Source organism: Ochotona princeps, chromosome 9 (genome assembly GCF_030435755.1).
Source record: "Ochotona princeps isolate mOchPri1 chromosome 9, mOchPri1.hap1, whole genome shotgun sequence".
Taxonomy (NCBI): domain Eukaryota; kingdom Metazoa; phylum Chordata; class Mammalia; order Lagomorpha; family Ochotonidae; genus Ochotona; species Ochotona princeps.
In genome coordinates this window covers 30,027,730-30,051,183 of record NC_080840.1, presented here as the reverse complement: position 1 = coordinate 30,051,183, position 23,454 = coordinate 30,027,730, and the positions used below count along the sequence as shown (strand labels likewise).

The 23,454-nt window shown below is 41.8% G+C and overlaps 1 protein-coding gene across 1 annotated transcript in view; it reads left to right on the top strand.

Moving 5' to 3' along the window:
* The window catches only part of FZD6 (frizzled class receptor 6), a 37,636-nt gene extending 22,010 nt beyond the window's left edge, over positions 1-15,626 (top strand). The window contains exons 4-7 of the mRNA XM_058668560.1: positions 5,292-6,309; positions 9,251-9,399; positions 12,345-12,773; positions 13,701-15,626. Coding sequence (XP_058524543.1) covers positions 5,292-6,309; positions 9,251-9,399; positions 12,345-12,773; positions 13,701-13,869 — 1,765 coding nt within the window. The 3' untranslated portion in view covers positions 13,870-15,626. The remainder of the gene's footprint in view (positions 1-5,291; positions 6,310-9,250; positions 9,400-12,344; positions 12,774-13,700) is intronic.
* The last annotated feature ends 7,828 nt before the right edge of the window (positions 15,627-23,454 follow it).

The window sequence follows — 23,454 nt, the reverse complement described above, 5'->3', positions numbered from 1 at the left end:
CTCATGTATGGCTCTGCAGGGACAGAGACCTAACTCAGCCTGTCCTACACCCATCCTGGTTCTCGTGAGCTCCAGTGAGTGCTGGAGTCTAGCCCAGTCTGGCACACCCCAGACCCAGTCCACACCCATGCTGAGGGACACTGCAGCCATGTGCAGACCAGATCGCAGCCCCAACTCCGGCCCTCGCGCTCACCAATGGAAGCCACAACCCATCCAGGGTGTCCCCTTAGCTCCTCAACCAGGCCTGTTCCCAGCCACAGATCTCGCACGTGCGAGTGGTTGCTCTGATCCAGCTTGGCATATCCCCTCACCTTTCTTTGCCTTTGCCTTTGGATGCTGCAGCCTGGTCTGACCCAGCTGACCACCAGTCCCAACTCTGGCTGGCGGGTACTGGAATCTGGCCCTGTTCAGTCTGCTCCCATCCCATGGCTTATGCAAACCAGCAGGTGTGATAGCCTAGTCTAGAATGACCTGCACTCCAGCCTGGTTTCTGTACTTGCCAGTGGGCTAAAATCTGCTCTGCCCTGCCATTCTGCCCCCTTCCAAAGCCATCCCACATACTTGCCATTGGATAGAGCTACCTTGCCCAGCTTGCCCAACACCCAGGCCTGGGCCATGTGCTCATCAGTGGAAGCTATGCCTCGCTGGAGGAGTTGTCCAGCTTCTCCCACTTGGCTCACTCCCAAACCCAGAGATCTCACATGGGTGCCAGGCCCCCATCCTGCACATCCTGTCCTCTGCGTTCCGGCCTTTGTATGAGCTGGTGGATGTTACAGCCTGGCCCGCCCTACACCCTGTTTTAGGGTTGCATGTGAGTGCTGTAGCCAGCACCTGCTCAGCCTATTCCCAGCCCCAGTAACCGTTGAGTGTTGGTGGATTCCATGATCACACCTAGCTCAACCCATCACTACCCCAACTCTTTAGCTAACCAGCGGGACTTGTAATTCCACAGGGTTAAGCCCACATGTCTCCCATAGAATCTACCCCTGGACCTGATTATCTTGTGTGCTGGTTAGTGTCATGGCCCAGCCTAATGTGACCTGTCCCCCAACACTCACTGTCAGGTACTGGGATCTAGCCCTACCAGACAGGCCTCCAGCCCTAGCTTTCGTGTGGGCTAGCATGTGGTGGTCAGCAAGATTCCATGCTAACAAGCCCAGCTCAGAACTCCCATGTGGGCTGGTGCATTGGTCTGACCCATAAAGATCTTCTGGTCTCTGCCCTCCAAACCACAAGGTCTCAGTCCTCTTGCTTACCTGCAAGTACAGTGGCCTTGTCATTGGGAGTCCCTCTGCAGTAATTTCTCACCTGGGCATGAATCCACAGCTCATCACTCACCCTCACCTGTGTGATCCCCCAGTCTCCCTGCAAATACACAACCCCAAATCCCCAGAGTGTGTCGACAGGCGGCCCAAGGGTTTTGCCCAGCGCCATTAGCAGCCAGGGGCTGCCTAAGCAGCTGCCTGACCCAGATAGGGGAAGATTCCTTGTCTCCCTACCCTCCATGGCGGCCAGGCATAGTGGAAAGTTTAACATGGCTGCTTTGTGGTGAAAGTGGTACTGTGTGGTTAGGATGCACGGTGGGTTTTGGCTATCCAGAGAAAGCTCAGCAGTAGACAGGAAGGGGCAGTCAGCCTGGCTTTTTAAAAGTTTATTTATTTGAAAGGAAGACTAAAAGGTAGAGAGAGGAGGGAGAAGGAGATAAATATCGTGCATTTGCTAACTCCCTGTACCTCTCACCAGCAGAGCTAGGCTCGGCCATAGCCCGGAGGTCAGAGCTTAGTGTGTCTCTCTTGTGAGGGGCAGGGACCCAAATACCTAAGCCTCCACCTGCTGGAGTGCATGTTTTACACATGTATTCATCTTTTAGCCCCACAGTTTCCGCAGAGCACAGGCACACTTTTGTACGTCACTTGTGACAGACAGCTCTGATTCAAGCTGTGCTCAGACAGCTTGCCAGTAGGTTACCCTCTCTTCCTCTTCCTCACTCTCGTTATCCTACAGCAGTGCACGGAACCATACCTCCTGAGAGTCTGTGGAACCTTAGCACCTGCAGTTATGATGTTTGGGTTTTCTTCATGTTTCTGTCTTTATAATGGTAATCGTCCCCCTACAACATATACTTGCCTTTCCTCATGACAACATCCCTTCCTGAAGTGATGTATCAGGAAGCATTTTAACTCCTCACCTGCTTTAGTGAGACAGGTTTCTAAATTATTAAGTACATTTCAAAATGAAAATAATGCAAATTGGCAAGATTAACAAATGTTCTTACAGTGTTAAGGCAAAAATGCCAACTATGCTTGTTGAATAGCTTCTTATCAGTGTTATTGCAATATTGCTCAAGCAGTTTGTCTATTGGATATAAAAACTTCAGGCATATACTCACTGTCTCTTAAAAAGTTTAAGCCTTTCTATGACAGTGAACAAAGTAAATACTGACTGGCTTGATCAACTGAGTTAGAGTTCATACGAGAAAGGATTTTAAGCACAGTTACATGATTGAACATTATTATCAATTTAGTAGCCTTTTCACATCACTCTGTATTACTTTCATTTTCTATTTTCTAGACATTGGGATTTTGTATTTTAAATATTATACATATATAATGAGATAATGTTAAAAGTTGGGAAAGGAAGCTAGATTTTTGTTTTTTTGTTCTAAGACTGAGGGAACCATAGGACCTCTGTGGAGCTACACATGTCTGCCAGATGCATCATCATTTTCAAGAGCAACTGAATAAAGTTATGATTGATCACGCCTTACATTGCATAAAATCCCTTTCATTTATTATTATTTTATGGTATAGTTCCATAAGCTCTGAGATTTCCCCTACCCCTCCCAAGCTCCCCGCTCCACTGATTTCCCCTTTAGTATTACAATGTGCAGTCCTTCATGGTAAGTCATAAATCCATTGTTCTGTTATTTAAGTGTATACTAACCTTGTAGGTATGAGTAACGGCACAGAGTCCACCATCCCACAGTCAGGATATATCCATGAAATCCCTTTCTGTAGAAGTTTTTACACAAGTGAGGAGTCTTAGAATATTGTTGTCCATAGCACTGTTCCTGGGGTTTAATGGGGAGGAGTCTACAGTTCCATAGTAGAAGAACAGTTAGCAAATGGAGATGTGTTTACCTACTGGAGTACTGCTAGACAGTTGATAAAATGAGTGCTGTTGACCCACATCTATCAACGTGGATAAATGTAAAGAGTGAAGTGTTAAGTTTGAAAGAAATTATAGAATGGTGTAATTTATATGAAGTTCAAAATCTGTGAAATGATAAAGCTATGTTTAGTGAATGACATAGAAAAATATTTTTAAAGTGAGTTCTTTTTAAACCCCTTCACTCATTACTTTTAAAGCCATACAAACCCAAAATAATACTGGTACGAAGAAACTCGACTCAGGGAGAAAGTTCTGCCCAAAACAGAATTATGAATCCCTGGGTATCACCCAGGTCTCCATAAATCAGTGAGAAAAACCAACCAAACCTAAACAAAACAAGTGTGGGCTGAGCTGGTCCTCAACCTCCCTCTCCATGGTATGCTTGATTTTCCGTAAGAACTCTGTGCTGCCAATCCAGGATTTCAGTCATTTTAGTTGTCATCACTTCACTCATATGATTGATCTGTTTTGCTTGTGAGATTAGTAATAAAAGAGGGGCTGCAGCATAGTGGCTCAGTGTGTTAAGCTCTTGCCTGAGACATCAACATTCCATGTCAGAGTACAAGTTTGTCTCCTGGCTATTCTAGTGCTAATCCAGATCTCTGCTACTGTGCCTGGGAAAGCAGAGGAAGATGGCCCAGGTACTTGGGCACCTGCCACTCACCTGGGAGAAGTTTCAGGTTCTAGTATTTGGCCTGGTCAACCCCTTAGCTTTGTGGTCCCTAGGGAGGTGAAGCAGCAGATTTCCCTCTCTCAATCTCCCTCTCTTCTTCTCCCCCTCTCTCGGTGGGGAAATGTGTCAACATTCTATTACTCTTTTGAATAAATAAATCTTAAAAAAAAGTGAATTTCGCCAACACTGACATTTTATATACTGTAAATAAACATACCAGTATTCATACCCATAAACTATCAGTTCAGAGCAATTGTCTTAGGTGTCTAGTCTTTTTAAAAATTAATTCATTTATTTGAGAAGCAGAATGGCAGAGAAGGAGAGAGATCTTCCATATGTGTTCATGCACTTCCTCAAATGACCATTGCAGTCAGGAGCCAGGAACTCGCTCTGTCCCTGTCTCCCGTGGGGGTACGAGGAGTCAGGATATTTTGGCTACCTTCTGCTTCCTTTTCTGGAGCATTAGCAGGAAGCTGGATTGGGAGCAGAACAGCCAGTACTTGAACCAGCACTGTGGTGGGGTGCTGGCATTTCAGGTGGCAGCTTAACCCTCTGCACCACAGAAAAAGCACTGAAATACTCCATTGGAAGAGCAGAAGCTATTTTAAAATGTTTCATTTGGGTCTGATGGCTGCTTACAATGCCAGGTTCCTACATGAGTGCTGGTTGGAATCCTAGCTGCTCCGCTTCCTATCCAGACCCCCTGCTAATGAGCCTTGAAAAGTCATAGTGCTTGGACTCTAGCTGTCAATGTGAGGGACCCTGACTATAGGGGCTATTTGGGTCATTGGGGAATGGACCAGAAGTGAAAGATTCTCTCTCCCCCTTTCACTATGTCTTTTTAATAAACACATTTTTTTAAGCTTTTTTTTTAAATTGGGAAGTCAGATACACAGAGAGGAGGAGAGACAAAGAGGAAGATATTTCATCCAATGATTCACTCCCCAAGTGGCTGCAATGGCCAGCGCTGAGCTAATCTGAAGCCAGGAGCCTGGAACTTCCTCTAGGTCTCCAACACAGGTGCAGGTTGCCAAGGCTTTTGGCTGTCCTCACCTGCCTTCCCAAGCCACAAGAAGGAACTGGATGGAAATGGGGGCTCCAGGATAAAAACCGACGCCTATATAGGATCCTGGCGCGTGCAAGGCGAAGACTTTAGCCACTAGGCTACTGAGCCAGGCCCAAATACATTTTTAAAAATTATTAATTTACTAATTGTTTTCAAATTTTCATGTTCACCCGCCTTGTGTTTATAATATGTGTTAGTGTTTTATCGTCTCATTAACTTCAAAATGTTCTATCCAGTCTAACCTGTAATCTAGTTATATCCTGTGCCTTCCCATCAATTATGAAAGCATAAGGTAATGTTTTATGATTAGACAGCATAACATTGAAATGATGGATCAATAGAATTGTTGACTTATGTATTTAATTTTTATTATTTTTCCAGATTACAGTACTGCGATGAGAATGTTCCTGTAACTTTTGATCCACACACAGAGTTTCTTGGTCCTCAAAAGAAAACAGAACAAGTTCAAAGAGACATTGGCTTTTGGTGTCCAAGGCATCTTAAGACTTCTGGGGGACAAGGATACAAGTTTCTGGGAATTGACCAGTGTGCACCTCCATGCCCCAACATGTATTTTAAAAGTGATGAGCTGGAGTTTGCAAAAAGTTTCATTGGAATAGTTTCTATATTTTGTCTCTGTGCAACTCTGTTCACATTCCTTACTTTTTTAATTGATGTCAAGAGATTCAGATACCCAGAGAGACCAATTATTTATTATTCTGTCTGTTACAGCATTGTATCTCTTATGTACTTCATTGGTTTTCTGCTAGGCAATAACACAGCCTGCAACAAGGCAGATGAGAAGCTAGAACTCGGTGACACAGTTGTCCTCGGCTCCCAAAACAAGGCTTGCACCGTCTTGTTTATGTTTTTGTATTTTTTCACAATGGCTGGCACCGTGTGGTGGGTGATCTTGACAATTACTTGGTTCTTGGCAGCAGGAAGAAAATGGAGTTGCGAAGCCATTGAACAAAAAGCAGTGTGGTTTCATGCGGTTGCCTGGGGAGCCCCGGGTTTTCTGACTGTTCTGCTTCTGGCAATGAACAAAGTTGAAGGAGACAACATCAGTGGAGTCTGCTTCGTTGGTCTCTATGACCTGGATGCGTCCCGCTACTTTGTACTCTTGCCGCTGTGCATCTGTGTGTTTGTGGGACTGTCGCTTCTTTTAGCTGGCATTATTTCCTTGAATCATGTGCGACAAGTTATACAACACGATGGGCGGAACCAAGAGAAACTGAAGAAATTTATGATTCGCATTGGGGTCTTCAGTGGCCTGTATCTCGTGCCACTAGTGACACTTCTTGGCTGTTACGTCTATGAGCAAGTGAACAGGGTTACCTGGGAGATCACATGGGTGTCTGACCACTGCCATCAGTACCATATTCCCTGTCCCTATCAGGTAAAAGCTGTCATTTGGATTTTATCACTCTTTCCTCTTAATGTAGAAAGTAAAAATTATGGTTCAGGTGAAAGATGGAACAGCCGTAGTGAGTGATTCCTTCTGCTTCACCAGAAACTCTGACAAGCGTCCTAAGCATTCCTTCCTTAAGCTTTAGCTTCACTTGATAGTCTTACAGTGCCTTCTTTAACTGTTTGGAAAATTGACTTGGGTTGCAAAGGCGAATTAACAATAATGAGGAGAGTAGAAGAACAGCCCTTCAGAGGGAGAAAGAAGTAACTTCTACTGAACTGAAAATTGTGTTTTCATTCTTCTATATTAATAGGAGAACTCCTTTTTTGGATTTATTTAATTAATTAAACCTTTAAAAGATTTATTTATTTATTTATTTGAAAAGCAGAGTTACAGGGAGAAAGAAGAGACAGAGCTTCCATTCTCTGGGTCACTCCCCAAAAGGCAGCATCTGCCAGGGACTGAAGTCAGGAGCCAGGAGCTTTTTTGTGGGGTCCCCCGTGGGTGCAGGGACCCAGGTACTTGGGTCATCCTCTGCTGCTTTGCCAGGCATGTTGGCTGGGAACTGGATCAGAAGGGAAGCAGCCAGGACTCAAACCAGCACCCATACAGGATGATGCAGACTGTGGCTTAACCCACTGTGCACAGTGCTGGCCACCCCCCCGCCAATGCATTTAATTTATTCATATTATAATATGACTCATTGGGAATGCTTGTAAAAAAACAATTTGATTTTGCCTACCCCATCCCATTATTTCTAAACTGAACAAAGCAATTAAAAGGAAGTGACCCTTCATATGTTTCTGATGCTAATGACTAGTATAAAGGTAGTGATTCTAAAACTCAAACCAGTACAGTTCTGAAACTGTAACATTTCTTAAAACATTTTAGCTGATACTTTCCTAATAGAAATTTGTGTTCTTAGGTTTTATGCATTCTAGAATGTTTGTGGACGATATTAACTCTGCCAAACATGAGAACCATCACAGTCCATCAAATCAAATAATATGTGGACTGGGTTATTTTGCATAATATTGTATATCCTAGAAAGTGGTTGCTTTGAATGTAATGGATTCTATGTTTTGGAGTGTGTGTGTGTGGGGGGGAGGTGAATAGCATCTCTTATGTTGCATGCTGTCCCCAGTCTGTTTTTACTGTACTGACTGCAGCGGTTGTGTCTTGGAGTGAAGCTGGTGTGTTGAATGTCTTGCAGATTCCCCAGGCCTTCAGGCAGATGGGGTAGGAGGAGAGAATACAGTCAGATACTTATCAAAAGCTTTATTTTCTTTAGTTATGTTTCATGTAAGAAATAGTAGAACACAGAATGAGAAAATCATACTTGCCGAGTGGAAAAAGGTTTTATAAGAATAATATCAAAATCCAGAACCACAAAAGAAAAGGTTTCTAAATATATGCCATGGGAAAAATAAAATGAAAACCCGATTATCAAAATAAAAGCAAACTGGGAAGTTTATTTGCATGTTAAATCATAGTTGCATCGTTAATTTATAGGGCTCCTATAAACAGTAAGAAAAATAATCTGATATAAAAATGAGAAAAATAAGTGTTCACAGAAAATGATTCTTAAAGATGTGAGAAATTACAGTAAATGTGTATTAAAATTAATTTATAGTCCTATGTAATACACAGTAAACACTTAAAGGTGTTATAAAGCATCACTCTGCTGGTAACACTGGCAAAATACACATTCTTGTATTTTGCTATTAAGATTTTCAGTTCGTTAAACCTTTTGCAGGGAGTAGTTTGCCAGTATTAAGTTTTAAGTGCACATACTCTGATTCTGACCTGAGGATTTATTGGCAGATGTATTCACTAATGTGAGAAATTGTGTAATATGTAATGCATTGTTTAATATACATAGTCACTACAACATTATTTGTAAATAACAGGTTGGGAGTAACCTAATTATCCAGTAATAGCAGCAGTTGAGTAAGTTATGGTTCATCTACACAGCAGAGCACCTTTAAAAAGAATGAAAGATGCTGGGTATCTGCCTGAACAATTAAAATGCTACATGGGACAACTACACTCCCATTTCCCAAAGCCCAGATTCACTTCCAATTCCAGCTTCCTGCTAATGTGCACCCCACGAGGCAGCAGAGGGCAGCTCAGGTAGGTGGGTTCCTGCAGCTCACCTAAGAGGTCCAACAGGAGTGCCTGACTCCTAGCTTTCCTTTGATCCAGCCCTGACTAGCTATTGTAGATATATGGGGAGTGGATCTGTAGGTGGAAGATTTCTCTCTCTCTCTGCCTCATTCTTTGTCTCATAGATAAATAAAAATAATGGAGAGCTTTACTGTACTAGTGTAGAATAGTCTCTAAGAATTATTATTAAGTGTAAAAAGTAAGATATGATATAGAATGTATAATATTTTGATACTTGTGTAACATTCCAAAATAATATTTTTAAATCAGTGCTTGAAAGAAAAATATGATTTTAATTTCGTGAAATTTCTATCTTCCTATTTTAGTGGTACTTATTTTGCTCTAAGAATCCAGTTTTTAGAACGTAAAGCTTTAACAATGACTAGAGGCTAGGAAATATGTATTTGTTGTTTTAATAAGTTTAAGTATACTTTTGTGACTGATTATGGTAAAAGAAAACGGGCAAATATTCAGAAATATTTTGGCAAATACAAGAGGCTGCTATACCTAGATGGGGGAAAATGCCAAGAAATCATGCCAGAATTTAAGGGAATGCCTAAAATATATTTCAATATTTTACTTTATTAGAGATATATTTTGAGATACAGACCAAAGCACTATTTATTATCTTACATTATTTCAAACCTTTTATAAGAAAACTGGCTGAGGAATATAGTTTTTATTCAAGTTTTATATTGACAAAATAGACTTTCTACTTTAAATGTATCATGAAAAAATTTATTTTCTGCTCTCTCTTTTGTAGGCAAAAACAAAAGCTCGACCAGAATTGGCCTTATTTATGATAAAATACCTGATGACGTTAATTGTTGGCATCTCACCTGTCTTCTGGGTTGGAAGCAAAAAGACGTGCACAGAATGGGCTGGGTTTTTTAAACGAAATCGCAAGAGAGAGTAAGAACCTGTTGGATTGTCTGACATTGTTTTAAAATGAATAGATCAAAATATCAAAGAACTACTCAAATCATCGTCTACTGGAGTTTGGTTATGTAAAGTATGACTTCACCTGGATGTATGTACCCAGTGAATGTTGAGACCTGTCTCATGCCAGAGATAGGTTTTAACACTTGGTACCTGAACATACTGTTTTGTTGAGTTACGAAAGGGAGATTTCTAAAATGCACATTTTTTCCTTCCATGGTTTATTCTTAACTACTATCATTGAATTCTTTAATTTGGGTATAGCATTTTTACTAAATTTACCCCTTTTATCGATTACAAAAGATTAAGTGGGATCAAACATGTGTAAGGAAATCCATAAAGTATGATTCAAAGATAAGTGCTGTAATCACTGTCTACTACCTATACGTTTATTTACACAGGTCTGACATAATTTCACATATTTGTCCTGCCTTAAATGCTACGCATTCAAACTTGGAATATTGTACAATAATGTAGATTTATATTCATGTGTAAATAAGTCATTTAGTTATTTATACAATATATACCATAAAGTATACAATTTTTAAAAATTGTTCCCTACTGATTTATGAATTTTTTTGTGGTGCAAATTTCAACTCACAAGCAAAGTTTTGAAGTCTGAAAACTACATTTAACTGCACTTTTTTGCACTATGTCTGTATATGTTTATACAGACATAAATGTACTTATATATTTATATGAATGCTTCAAAAAGTTAATGTGAAATGAAATTTAAAGATGAGTTTGGTGCAAAAAAAAAAAAAACCCTTGAAAGCCAATCCTTTTTTTAAATAATACACATTTTTCATGAACTTTTTAAAGACCTCCTTAGGCATGGACTTCAAAATTTTTACACCTAAATAAAGATCTTTTATTCCACTTTTTTTTTAAATTCATTAATTACATTGTATTATGTAACACAGTTTCATAGGTACTTGGATTCTCCCCACCCCTCCGCAAACCCTCCCACCATGGTGGATTCCTCCACCTTGTTGCATAACCACAGTTCAAGTTCAGTTGAGATTCCCCCATTGCAAGCATATACCAAACATAGAGTCCAGCATCTTATTGTCCAGTCAAGTTCAACGGCTTCTTAGGTATACCCTCTCTGGTCTGAAGACAGAGCCAGCAGAGTATCATCCCGATCAATTAAAAGCTCCAATGGGCTCGGCAGCGTGGCCTAGTGGCTAAGGTCCTTGCCTTGATCCCACATGGCTGCTGGTTCTAATCCCGGCAGCTCCACTTCCTCTCTATCTCTCTTCCTCTCAGTATATCTGACTTTGTAATAAAAATAAAATAAATCTTTAAAAAAAAAAAAGCTCCAACATACCATCAGCAAAAATTTACATCATTATGGAATTAATTGACATAGTAATGAGTAACCAATATGTTAAAAGTAAATGCAAGTTCTTAACCACCTTCTGTGACCACCTCATTGACATTTCAATTTTAGTTTATACACAACGTATAACAAACCTAACATAACATGTTATACATAACATCGTGTAATCTTAAATTAAGGCAAACATGTGGTATTTAACCTTTTGGGATTGGCTCATTTCCCTTAGCATTATGGTTTCCAGTTTGGTCCATTTGGCCACAAAGAACTGCATTTTGTTTTTTTTAATAGCTGAGTAGTATTCCATGGAGTAGATGAACCATAGCTTTCTTATCTAATCCTCTGCTGATGGGCATTTTGGTTGCTTCCATGTTTTTGCAATTACTGATTTTGCTGCTATGAACATAGGAGTGCATGTAGGTTTCTCATAAAACAAGTGTTCTGGATATATTCCTAGGAGTGCTATTGCCGGATCATATGGTATGTTGATTTTGAGTTGTTTGAATGTTCTCCATACTGATTTCCATAGAGGCTGTACCAGCCTGCAGCCCCACCAGCAGTGGAGTAGGGATCCCTTTTCCCCGCAACCTCGCCAACAAGTGTTGTTGGTGCTTTTATTCATGTGGGCCAGTCTTACTGGCGTTAGGTGGTACCTCATTGATGTTTTAATTTGGATTTCCCTTATTGCCAGGGAACTTGAGCATTTTTTTCATATGTTTATTTGCCATTTGGGTTTGTTCCTTTGTGAAGTGTCTGCCCATTTCCCGTGCCCATTTCTTGAGTGGCTTGTTTGTTTTGGTGTTTTGGCTGTTTCGTAGTTCTTTGTATATTCTGGAGATTAGCCCTCTATCTCCTACGTAGTGCGCAAAGATCTTCTCCCATTCTGTGGGTTGCTTTTTTACTTTATTGATTGTTTCCTTTGCTGTACAGAAGCTTCTTAGTTTGATGAGGTCCCATTTGTTTATTCTAGTCTTGATTTCTATTGCTTTTGGAGTCCTTTTTAGGAAGTCGGGACCTACCCCTAGATCTTGCAGATATTCCACTTTTCTTGATTTTTTTTCTTGAATGTGTTTAATTACCCGTGTATACCCCACACTAACTTCAGTGTAACTTGCTAAGTTTAATGTTAGAAGAAAATAATTAAGCAAAACCCATTAATTATATCCTATCTCATCTATCTTCTCATTCATTTTTATGTTGGACATTTCTGATACAAATGTAACTAGTTCCTTGATACTGGTTTGAGTTTACCCACCCTCATCCTCTGATTTTATCGATTTCATTTCTTATCAACTTACTGTTTATTTATATGGAGAAAACAGTTGAGAGTATATGCACAAAAGATTTTACTTGATAGATGTCTATTTATAGTATTTGTAATACCACACTTTATAAATGATAGATAATTTCTAACTTTAACAAGTGAGTATTCCAAAACATAGGATGTAGGAAGCTTCATATCCTCATATTTTTTTTTCCCATGTACTTTTTAAAGTTTCTGCAACCTTGATACCCTTCAAGGTTTCTCCTATAATACCTAACTGTACTGACTAAAACCTCTCCTCGGATTGCCTTACAGTCCAATCAGTGAAAGTCGAAGAGTGCTCCAGGAGTCGTGTGAATTTTTCCTAAAGCACAATTCTAAAGTGAAGCACAAGAAGAAGCACTATAAGCCAAGTTCACATAAGCTGAAGGTCATTTCCAAATCCATGGGCACCAGCACAGGAGCTACAGCGAATCACGGCACTTCTGCAGTGGCCATCACTGATCATGATTTCTTAGGACAAGAAACATTAACCGAAGTCCAAACCTCCCCAGAAACCTCAGTGAGAGAGGTGAGAGCAGATGGAGCAAGCACCCCCAAAGTAAGAGAACAGGACTGTGGGGACCCCATCTCCGTGGTAGCCACCAGCTCCAAACTCTGTGGGGAACAGGCAGACGGGAAAGGCCTGGCAGGCAGCGGCCGGGAAAGGAGCAATGTGTCTGAAGGCATGCAGAGTGAAGGAAGGTAAGATTCCGTTTTGTTGTATAAAATTGTCATGATTCTAAATGCTGCATGCATTATTTGTTTTTGTTAAAGCATAGCACATTTGGAGAAAAACCAAAAGCAGGAATTATTTGAGTTCAGTTTATGAGCATACTATTTAGTAATTTGTAGTTAGTTCTTAGCATTAATATAAGAGCATTAATATACATTATCAAGTAGGAAAGTGATGTTCATTTCTGACACTAACTGTTATTAGTTGTTTGAATGGTATGTAATTTCATCTGAAATACAGAGTAGGTTTTAATTAATACTACATTATGGTCCTGTCTAAAAGAACTAATTTTATACAATAGGTAATTGTAAAGTACTTTGTTAGTTTCTGCTCATGGATGGATATTTAATATTATCAATGTGTTAACAGAAAAAAAATTCAGATTTTCCCAGATGATTATAGGTGACTAAACTGGGTAAATATAAAACTTTCCAGAACACCAGTAGCTTATTACTTTCAAGTCTCAAACTAGCTGCAATGCTGCTTTTCTGTGTTTGCACAGCAGTTTTCGTTCACCTAGATTGTAATTTGATGAAGTGTTACTCATATTTGTGTTGCCAACCTCTCTCACGGTGTTATACCGTGGTAGGAAATCCACAGATGATTTTAGACGGAGGGGAGCAATCCCCCCTTTCTAATCATATTCCCCCATGGGACGCCGTGCTTAATCCAAGCATAGGTAGTGCTTGAACTCATTGATGTCAGTGGAAAGTGTATTTAAAAAAAATTTTTATTTGGGTTTTGAAATGTTAGTTCCTAAAGAGTATTACTTAGTCATCTGATCAAGGTGGACAGTTGTTGAGGGCCAAACTCATGAGAATGGATAGCGGTTGAAAAGACCTCTGACATATTTGTGTATGTTCGTGTATGTGTGCTAACGGTTATCTTTTGTCTAGGGTAAGTCCAAAGAGTGACGTCACTGAAACTGGCCCGGGGCCGAGCCATGGTGTGCAGATGTCCAGCTCCCCAGACGCAGACAGCCCCAAGGGTTCCACATCGCTGCTTGTGCGCTCGGCTCCGGCAGTCAGAAAGGAGCAGGGTGCTGGAAAGCCTCCAGACACGTGATGCACACATTAGCCCGCTTCCCTGAGGCAAGTTCGTGCTGCACTGGAGATGTCCAGAGCACCGTCTCACAAGAATGACTGTCCCCGTGCTTTGGCACTTAGAGCTGGGTTGCTACAGTTTCACACTGGAGAAAATAGATCTCAAGGATAATATAGTTCCTTCCCATCAAGATTAGTGTATAACCACACAGCTAGAAACAGAAATGTGCAGGTTAGTCCTTTCAAAATCATGTAGGGGGCGGGAGTTGGAAGAATCTTCCTTTCCTACTTTTACTGTGGCTGAAAGTGCTTTAGAATGTACTGTGCTATTCCACTGTTTTTATATAAATTCAAGATTTTTCTATGCTGAAGTGTTTAAAGCTTATTCTTGTATCATATATATATTTGAAGATAAGCTTCTATGTATTTGAACATTTTTGGAAAATCTATTCAAATATTTTATTATGTTTCCTGATATTTTAGCACTATTTTGATAGTTTTACTCTGAATATAAGAAAATTATATTCTTTTGTAATGTAAAAAACTGTTGACACACCAAAAGATTTTGTAATAGGAATTCACTCTGGAGTGAAATCACTCTGGAGAATGGGCTTGGTGTACCAATTTGCCGTATCAGTGTGCTGTTTGGAGTCCCAGCTGCTTCACTTCTGAGTCAGCTCCCTGTTAATGTGTCTGGGGAGGCAAGAGAAAGTGGCCCATGTGCTTGTGACCCTGCCACCCAGAAGAAAGTTTCAGGCTCCTAGCTTTGCCTGGTGTAGCGCTGGCTGTTGTGACCATTTGGGGAATGAACCACATATTGGAAGATCCCTTTCTGTCTCTACCTCTCTCCCTCCTTTCTTTCTCTGTCTTGGTGTCCCTACTTGGGACAGACATTTGTCCTAGTGGCTAAGCACTGATTGAAATGTCTGTATCCTACATCAGAGTGCCTGGAGCCAATGCTGGACTTCTCAGCCATAAGGGCATTTGGGGAGTGAAATAATAGATGAAAGTGCTCTCTCCCTCTCTCTGTGTGTATCTGCATCTCAAATAAATAAATGAAAGTTCTGAAACCACTAACCTCTACCTTACAGTCTTAAATGTGTGAATCTACTGTGCGACTGAGGTAAGGTGCTTACGGAACAACTGACCAATGGTGATTGTGTCATGCTGCTCGCAGACTCCTCTTTGTTATTTTTTAATCATCTTCATTTTTTAAATAAAGCGTCCTGAAGGATCAGTAGATGAAATGTTAGTCTTTTATAAATGAGGCCAAGTACAGTTGATTTCTTTTTTCTAACATTTTATTAGCACCCAAGATATATTTTTCAGTGGCTCATTCTGTTCCTTCCACTTGCTTTTCAACATTTAGAATGCCAGAAACATTTTGTATTGTTCAGTGTCCTTCACAGACATTATGCAGGGTTCATTTCTTCAGCTAAGTAGTATTTTGCTAAACATTCGAAAGTACATGAACAGTATGTGCCAGTCAGATGGGAAACAGTCTAGTCCTGATAAGCGAACAGAAACATTTTTTTGTGTGTAACATACCTTAAGCTATTAAGGATTTTCTTATTTTTGTTTCTCATTCTTTCTTATTGCTTGAAAATGTTTTTCTGATGTTTTTGATTGTCTACTAAGGTGTAAAAAGAAAATTATCATGTACTGTATGGAAAATGTTGTACATATTAATTTTTCCACATTTTTAAACAGATAACTTTGTACACAAAAACTTTGTTTAGTGAGAGCTTTTCATTAATAAAACTGTCTTTGTGTAAGAGAGGTGTTCTGTGGTTGGCTTTCATGTCTTTTTCAGGTCAGTGTCTGAGGCTATGCAGCAGAAGCCTTGTAGCTGGTGATGGGGAAGACAGGCACGACTTGCTGCTGTCACATCTTCCTCCCCAAGGTGTAACTCATACAGCCACATGTACTGCCATATTTACCATAACTTTTTGCAGCCAGTGAGAGACCTGGGGGTGAAGCAAAAGGAACCTGGGACCCTATTTTCACTCCTGACAGTGGACTGGGTAACTTGGACAGACATCCTAAAAAAAGAAAGCTAAACTATATGGATGAAATAAGACAGTGTCACAAACACATATTCTCCAAACATGGAAAAGCTCATACAATAGAAATTGCCAGTTAAGATTGGGAGAAGAGGGGCCCAGCACAATGGCCTAGAGGCTAAAGTCCTCACCTTGAACGCACTGGGATCCCTTACAAGTGCCAGTTTGTGTCTTGGCTGCTCCGCTTCCCATCCAGCTCCCTGCTTGTGGTCTGGGAAAGTAGTGAGAGGATGGCCATTCCCCATCCCCAGGTACTGAGGCAGTTGGAAGGCTGGGTGTGGCTTTCCAGAAACAGGAAAAAAGAAAAAGAAAACCCTGATCCTGGACCCTTCCCACCCTAATCAACTATGTAAACATCATCAAAAATAAAATTGAAAAAAAAACAAAAAAGATTTGAGAGAAGAGGGGACAGCGTAATGGTTCATCTGACTAATCCTCACTTCTAAGCGTTGGCATCCCATGTGGATGCAGATTCTAGTCCTGTCTGTTCCACTTCCCATCCAGCTCCTTGCTAGTGGCCTAGGAAAGCAGCATAGGATGGCCTGAGTTCTTAGGATCCTGCACCCATGTGAGAAACTGGGAGAAGGCTCTTGGCTTCTAGCTTTGGGCCAGCCCAGCTCTGCCCATTGCACCCATTTGGAGAGTGATCCCGCAAATGGAAGATCTTTCTGTCTCTCCTCCTTGTCTCTGTAAATCTACCTTTCCAAATGGAAATAAATAAATCTTTTTAAAAAATTGGGGAAAAGAACTGCACACTGTCAAGTTGAATATTTGGAGATGCTTTTGCTCAGGAAGCATTTGATAACTTGGAAAAAGTATCAGAATTTGAACCAATCAGGCTATTGATAACCTGTTCTTAGTAGTGTGGCCTCCAGGGCTGCTACTTTCAATAAATAAATAAATCTTAAAATATCTGTGTAGGTGTGAGCTCCCAGAGCTGGGGCCTAAGTGTTTAAATAAGTCAGCACTGCTGCCTGTTATTTAGTTGAACTAGAAAAAGCCCAAACCCTAAAAATAGATTAAGATTGTTCTGGAAAACTGTCACTATCAGAATTTGAACTAGTAGAAAATAGTTCAGTTTCTACTAATGCATAAGGCTTTTGTATCATTATACATCAGCAACAGTCTGTTCATGAATTATAATTGGTGTGATCATCAGACAGAAGATGTATAGGTGTCTTTGAATCGCCAAACATATATCAGGTAATGAAAGTATCAGTAAGGAAGATCACAACGAGTCACCAGAAAACCAGACTTCCTAAAGTTCACGGGGAGGAAGGCATTGTGGCCCAGTGGGCTATGGTACAACCACCTGGAATGCCTGCATCCCATATAGAACGCCGGTTCCAGTCCCAGCTTCTCTGCACTGGGTCAAGTCGCTGCTTGAGACACCTACATTCTAAAGTGCCACTACAAGTCCCAGCTGGTTCATGCTTCCAATTCAGTTTCCTGAGAATGCATTCTATAAGGCTGCAGATGATGGTTCAAGGGCTTGGGGCTTTGCCACCCACATGGGAGACCCAAATTGAGTTGCAGGCTCATGGCTTCAACCTGGCCCAGCCCCAGCTACTGCAGCTATCTAAGGAATAAATCCAAATGGATGGAAAAAGAACCTCTTGCTCTTCTTTTCCCTCCCCATCTGTAATTCTGACTTTCAAATAAATAAATATTTTAAAAATAAAATCCAAAAGAACTTGAAATCCCAAACTTTCAATGAGAATGCTTATTGAGTAATAAGAATTCTTTCATTGCTGGCAGGAGTACAAATGGTGATCTGAAAGCAGTCCACAGTTTCTGCACAGCTAACCATGGTCTCATCACACATTCAGCTGACTTACGCTGGTAATTCACCCTCAGCATGGAGCATTACACTCCACTCCCTGTGTCTGTCCATGTTTCCTTCTTCTTTATGTTTATACATCTATATATAGATAGATAGACAGATAGAGCGAGCTTTGTGTTACGTGATTTAAAAAATTATTTTGAATATATGTAATTTGTTCTTAAAAGGGAACAGAGGGCATTTTGTGTAGCAGTTAAGACTGCTTGAGACACCCTCAACCCAAGTCGAAGTGCCTGTTTTGAGGCCCAGCTGTGCTTCCGACCCCAGCTTTCTGCTCAAGTAGTTGGGTCCCTGTCATGTATGTGGGAGAACTGGGAGTAAGCTCTGGTCTCAGCCTGGTTCATCTAGGCTATTGCAGAAACGGGAGTGAGCAAAAAAATGGGAGTTTTTTTCTCTATTTCTCTGCCTTTGAAATTAAATATACTTCTTTTGAACAAATCACATAGGAAACATTGATTCTTACTATTTTGTTACATGACTTTATCAAAGTCCTCTAGTCCCTGTGATATATTTACAGCTGACTTCCTGGATTTTCTAGCTGACTGATCTTTCCATCTCAAGTAAAGGGAATTTCATTTGTCCTCTGTCAGAACTTTAAGCCAGGCATCGTTAATACTCAAGGTGGTAGGAACCGGCATCTTTGTCTTAATTTTTTTTTCAATTTATTTGAGAGACAGAAACAGATACAGATGAAGATCTCCCACCCACTGTTTGACTCCCCAAATGTCTGCAAACAGCCAGTAGACCAGGTTACAGCCGGAAAGCTGGAACTCAACAGAGTTGAGGGGACCGATCACTTGAACCACCATCTACTGCCTCCTGGAGTGTGCATTAACAGAAAGCTCTAGAGAAAATAGGGTATCCAGGACTCAAACCAGGGACCACAGGGAATCTGGGCATTCCAAACAGCATCTTAACTGCTGCACCCAGTACCTGCCCCTTGTTTCTTTATTTTAATGAAAATGTCTATAGTACTTCATCACTAAGAACAATGTTGGAATTTGATATGTTATTATTTTTAATGGTTTAACAAAAAATCCGATTCCATGTTATAGTTTCCTTTAAAATTATTAATAGATGTTGACTTTCATCCAGCATTTTTTGGATGTATTAGTAATAAGATATCTGCGCTAACAAATAATCCTCAAAATCTTAGTTGCTTAAGCAACTGGTGTCATGACAGGTACAGATGTTCTTAAGTGATCATCCAAATGACCACTCAGACACCACCCAACACTTCCGCCTGTGACTGTGACCTCTTGCTCAAGGAGGAAGAGATTGACTAGATGGTTGTACAGAAGAAAGTGTTGGAAGTGGAAGTTGGAAGTGGCGCACATTTCCAGCTATGCCCCTATCACCAGAACTCAGGCACAGATCCACACCTAACAGCGAAAAAGGTTGAAAAATATAATCTAGATGAGTGTCTGGCGTGGAAAAGAAACAAATTATGAGCCATTAGACAGTCTGTCAATCTAATAATAGGACATGTTAAATAAACTCCCTAATAAATCTAATAATGCAATCTTTTAATTCTGTGAACAACCCCACTCGATCATTAGGTAGCATTTAATATACTGCTGGATTTGATTTGCTGATGATTTATTTAAAAGTTTCCCTGATATCCACTTATATTCTAAATGATTTATCAGCCTTCAGCATAATATTTAGAATCAGTAAGCCTATTTTTAAAAATGTTCTTAGCAAACTTTGAAAACATAATCTAATATAAGGGAGGCAGTGATTTTTATTTTTCATGGAATAATCTCTGATGCAAAAAAGAACCTGTTATCTCAGAAGAGTGACTTATTTTTTATAATAAGAATGACAGCATTTTCCAGGCAAGAAAGTTTATTTAAATTACATCACATTGAGGGTACTTCAGAGGTTTGTATCAATGGAATTAAGACAATGTTGGGGCTGACATGATGGCTCACCTGGCTAATCATCTCTCTCCAGACATCAGGATCAGATAGGGGCACCAGTTGTAGTCCCAGCTGCTCCAATTCCCATTTAGCTCCCTGCTTGTGGCCTGGGAAAGCAGTCTAGGCCTGCCCAAATCCTTGGGACCCTGCACCGTGTGGGAGATCCAGAAGAAGCTCCTGGATCCTGGCTTTTGTAATTGGCTCAGTCCTGGCTTTTGGTGGCCATTTGGGGAGTGAACCACTGAATGGAAGATATTTCTTTGTCTCTTCTCCTTCTCTCTATAAACCTGTATTTCTAATAAAAATAAATCAACCTTTTTTTTAAAAAAAAAAAAAAAGACATTACTGTGTTGCAAAACGAGAAAAAAATGTCTTCAAAAGGTTCCTAGAAATGCAAATTATTAAAATAAATGCATGGGTTTTCAAATTTTGTGCATGGAAATAAAGTTACTTTTCAATTCCATTTTTCTACAAACTTATCAAAGTCCATTTGCAGTAACAAAGTTGGCACGATCAATGTGCTGCTAACCCCAACAGCAAGAAAGCTGTGAAAAGGTACAATTCCACCTGGAAAGCCTGCTGTACAGATGTTCAGCAAAATTTAGAGGATGCCACCTTCCAGGAAGACCCAGAAACTCCACTGAGAGCCACAGCCACCGTGCTGTTCATAGTTCCAAAGGAATCTTAACCTAAACTCTCCTGGTGAAATGACACCAAAGACAGCTTGAAATCGCCAACCATCATGAAAACTACGATCTCACTCCTTGCTTATTCTCAGTTTTTCAGAAACAGACCTCCCCTGCCCCCATGCTGCTGGATCTTTTCCGTTTGCCAAGGCAGGCACTGGTGCTCTCAGGAAATGGAAGATACTATTTGTAATAACCACAAGAAGCCCTGCCGTTCGTTTCTGCAGGCAAAGCATAATCTTCAATACTTGCTGCCCACAGCGCAAGTCAGAGTCATTAATTCCAGATGGGAAAAGGCCTTAGCTGAGGCCACTGTGATCTATCATGTGCAGAGAAACAAACTTCGATGAACTCACAGCGGCAGATGTGAACAGCAAGACAGCAGGAGAGGAGGGCGAGGCCCATCTCAAATGAGTCAAGTCACTGCGGCTCAGAGCTGGGCTGGGCGGGAGGAACGTGGCTTAGCAAACTTCGTATGAAAATCACTGGAGGAAGACAACTCACAGGGAGCAATAGGGAAAAAGTGGGTAATGCTACAAATAGAAGGAAGGACATGTGAGTGGTAAACATTCACTAGAAATGGAAACAAGTGGAAAGGATGACTGGGATGAGTAAGCCTTGTTTATTTTCCATCCCTAGAAGGACAAAACGAGATAAAAAAAAAAAAAAACTTTGAAGAATCGATTTTCTAATTTCCCACCATGAAAATGGGAAGCAGGTGCACTCATTCAGCACAGTAGCTGAGCCGCTGCTTGGGTAGCTGTACTCCACACTGGAGTCCCTGTTCCCACCCTGCTTCCTGCTCAGGATACTGGTCCTCCATTCACATGGGAGACCCGGTTGCATTCTGGTCTACTGGCATCAGTCTAGTCCAGCCCAAACTGAATTCGTGCATGGAAGATCTCTGTATCTCTGTATGCGCTCGCTCTCTCGCTCTCTCTCTCTGTCCTGCTTTCAAATAGAAAGAGGATGAACCTGTGGAAGTCTTGACAGAACTGTCCCAAAGAAAGTTGTTCAAATAATTGACTTCCAAACATCTGCTAGAGTTCACCTTCATGACATGGAGCACTTTCCAAATATTCCCGTCTATTTATTCTTACTTACACTCTTGTTTGTTTTGTTTGAAAGGCAGGGTGACACAAACGGGGAGAGAGACCTTGCATCTGCTGGTTCACTCACAAATGGCTTCAAAGACTGCAGCCAGCAGTTCTGTCCAGGCCTCCTGTGTGACGTGCACGGCCCCAAGCACTGGGCCCACGGCTGCCTTCCCAGCTGCATTAGCAGCTCAGAGTTGGACCAACAGTGCAACAACCAGGACCAAAATCAGCACCCCAGCCCCCAACACTGGGTTTTAATCTACCTCATACAAAGACGCTGTTAAACCCAATATTTATTACCTATGCTTATCAATATACTATTTCATAATCAATCTGTCGGAAAGAGAGGCGCAAACTCAACAGAAATTAAGAATAAGTCCCTGACATCATTAGTAAGCCAAATAGCATCCCCCTCTCAAAAAAAGCAGAAACTAGGTAACAAGTGTGAAAGTGTCACATTTGTGGGCCAACTTCGTCAGGAACTGGTTTCTCCCATAAAGAGCTGTATCAGTCTGAACACACCAGCTCCACACTCCATCTAGAAAGTCACCAGCAAAGAGAGAGCTCCCCTAGTGGCTTCGGTGCTTCCTAATGGCACGTCCACCGGTGCTTCCATATCGCATAAAACAGAAAACCTCCAGCTCAGTAAACAGAGAGGGCCGCTGGCAGCACTCACGCCTGCATACCCAGCCTCCCTCCCGCCGCCTCTGCGGGTGCAGCTCGGGCGGAGGAAGGGTGGAGGAAGAGAATGACCGCTGTGTTCCCAGCGCCCTCCGGGTTGGCAAGCCGTTGGGCAAAGCAAACGGGGCAGCCGGACAAACCGAGGCCACTGTTGCTCAACCGACACTCATCACTGCCTCTTTGTCTCTGGTCCCGGGACCCTGCGGAGGCCTGGGGGCGCCCCTGGAGACAGCGCTGGAGTCTGGTCCCTAGTGATGAGGCACGATTCAGGCAGGCCAGAGGAAAGAACGGATCATCAAGTGGCCGTGAAAAACCGTGAAATCTGCGGGTGTGGATGGGGAAGCCTATCCAAGGCATGGTCAAGCTCACAAAAAAGCAAGCTGCAAAATTGCACTTACAGAATTGTAGTAGTAATATTAGGTGTGTCAACCCCACCCCAGCCCCAGCTCCGGGAGCACGTGGTTAAGATGACATCATAATGCTTGCATTCAGTTCCCTGCTCTGGTTCCAGACCCAGTTTCTCCCCAGTGCAGCTCCTGGAGCGCAGTGATGGCTCAAGCCCTGGGGCCACTGCCACCTGTGTGGCACTCCTAGGAGACCCGGGTGGGGCTCCTGGCTCCTAGTCTGCCCTTGCCCTAACCCTAGTTGTTGCAAGCAACTGGGGAGTGACCCAGTGGTTGCAAGCTCTCTTTGTCTCTCTGCCTGTCAAATCTCAAACAAACAAAATTTTCCACTGCAACCTGAATGGTTAGGAGAGTCTATTACTATGAATGTGTCCCACAGTGTATGTTTTTTTCAAAAGCATATGTAAGGACTCAGCTAGTTGACAGTGACACACAATGGGTTCTACCGAGAGTCCTCCGGAGGGAACCTTGTGGCGTGGCCACACACCTGCAGGGAGGGAGCGGCAGCCCACACCCTCAAGTTCATCCCCTTCCAAGGTTCCTTAATTCCTCACTCCTGCGCTGTTCTGCCACCGGGAACCACAGTCCTCTTGGAGGCCACCCCCTTGTGTCTAGTCAGAGTCTCTGTGCCCACTTCTCTGCCTCCATCAGACTCCTGATCAAGCCTGGACCTGCTCCCTTGACCCCAGCACTGAGAAGTTAGAGAAGCCTGGCTGGGATGTGGCGGGACACAAAGCTTGGAAGCCACACTGTGGGAGACCAAACGCCACAGAACACCTCGGTGGCAAATCCATCTGGTGCACCCCTCCCACCTCCATACCACCCAGGCCTCGGATGTCCTCAGCTGTGGCTATTGCGTCACTACAGCTTGCCTCTACGTTGCATCCTTCCTCCTCCTTACAAGTGAATAC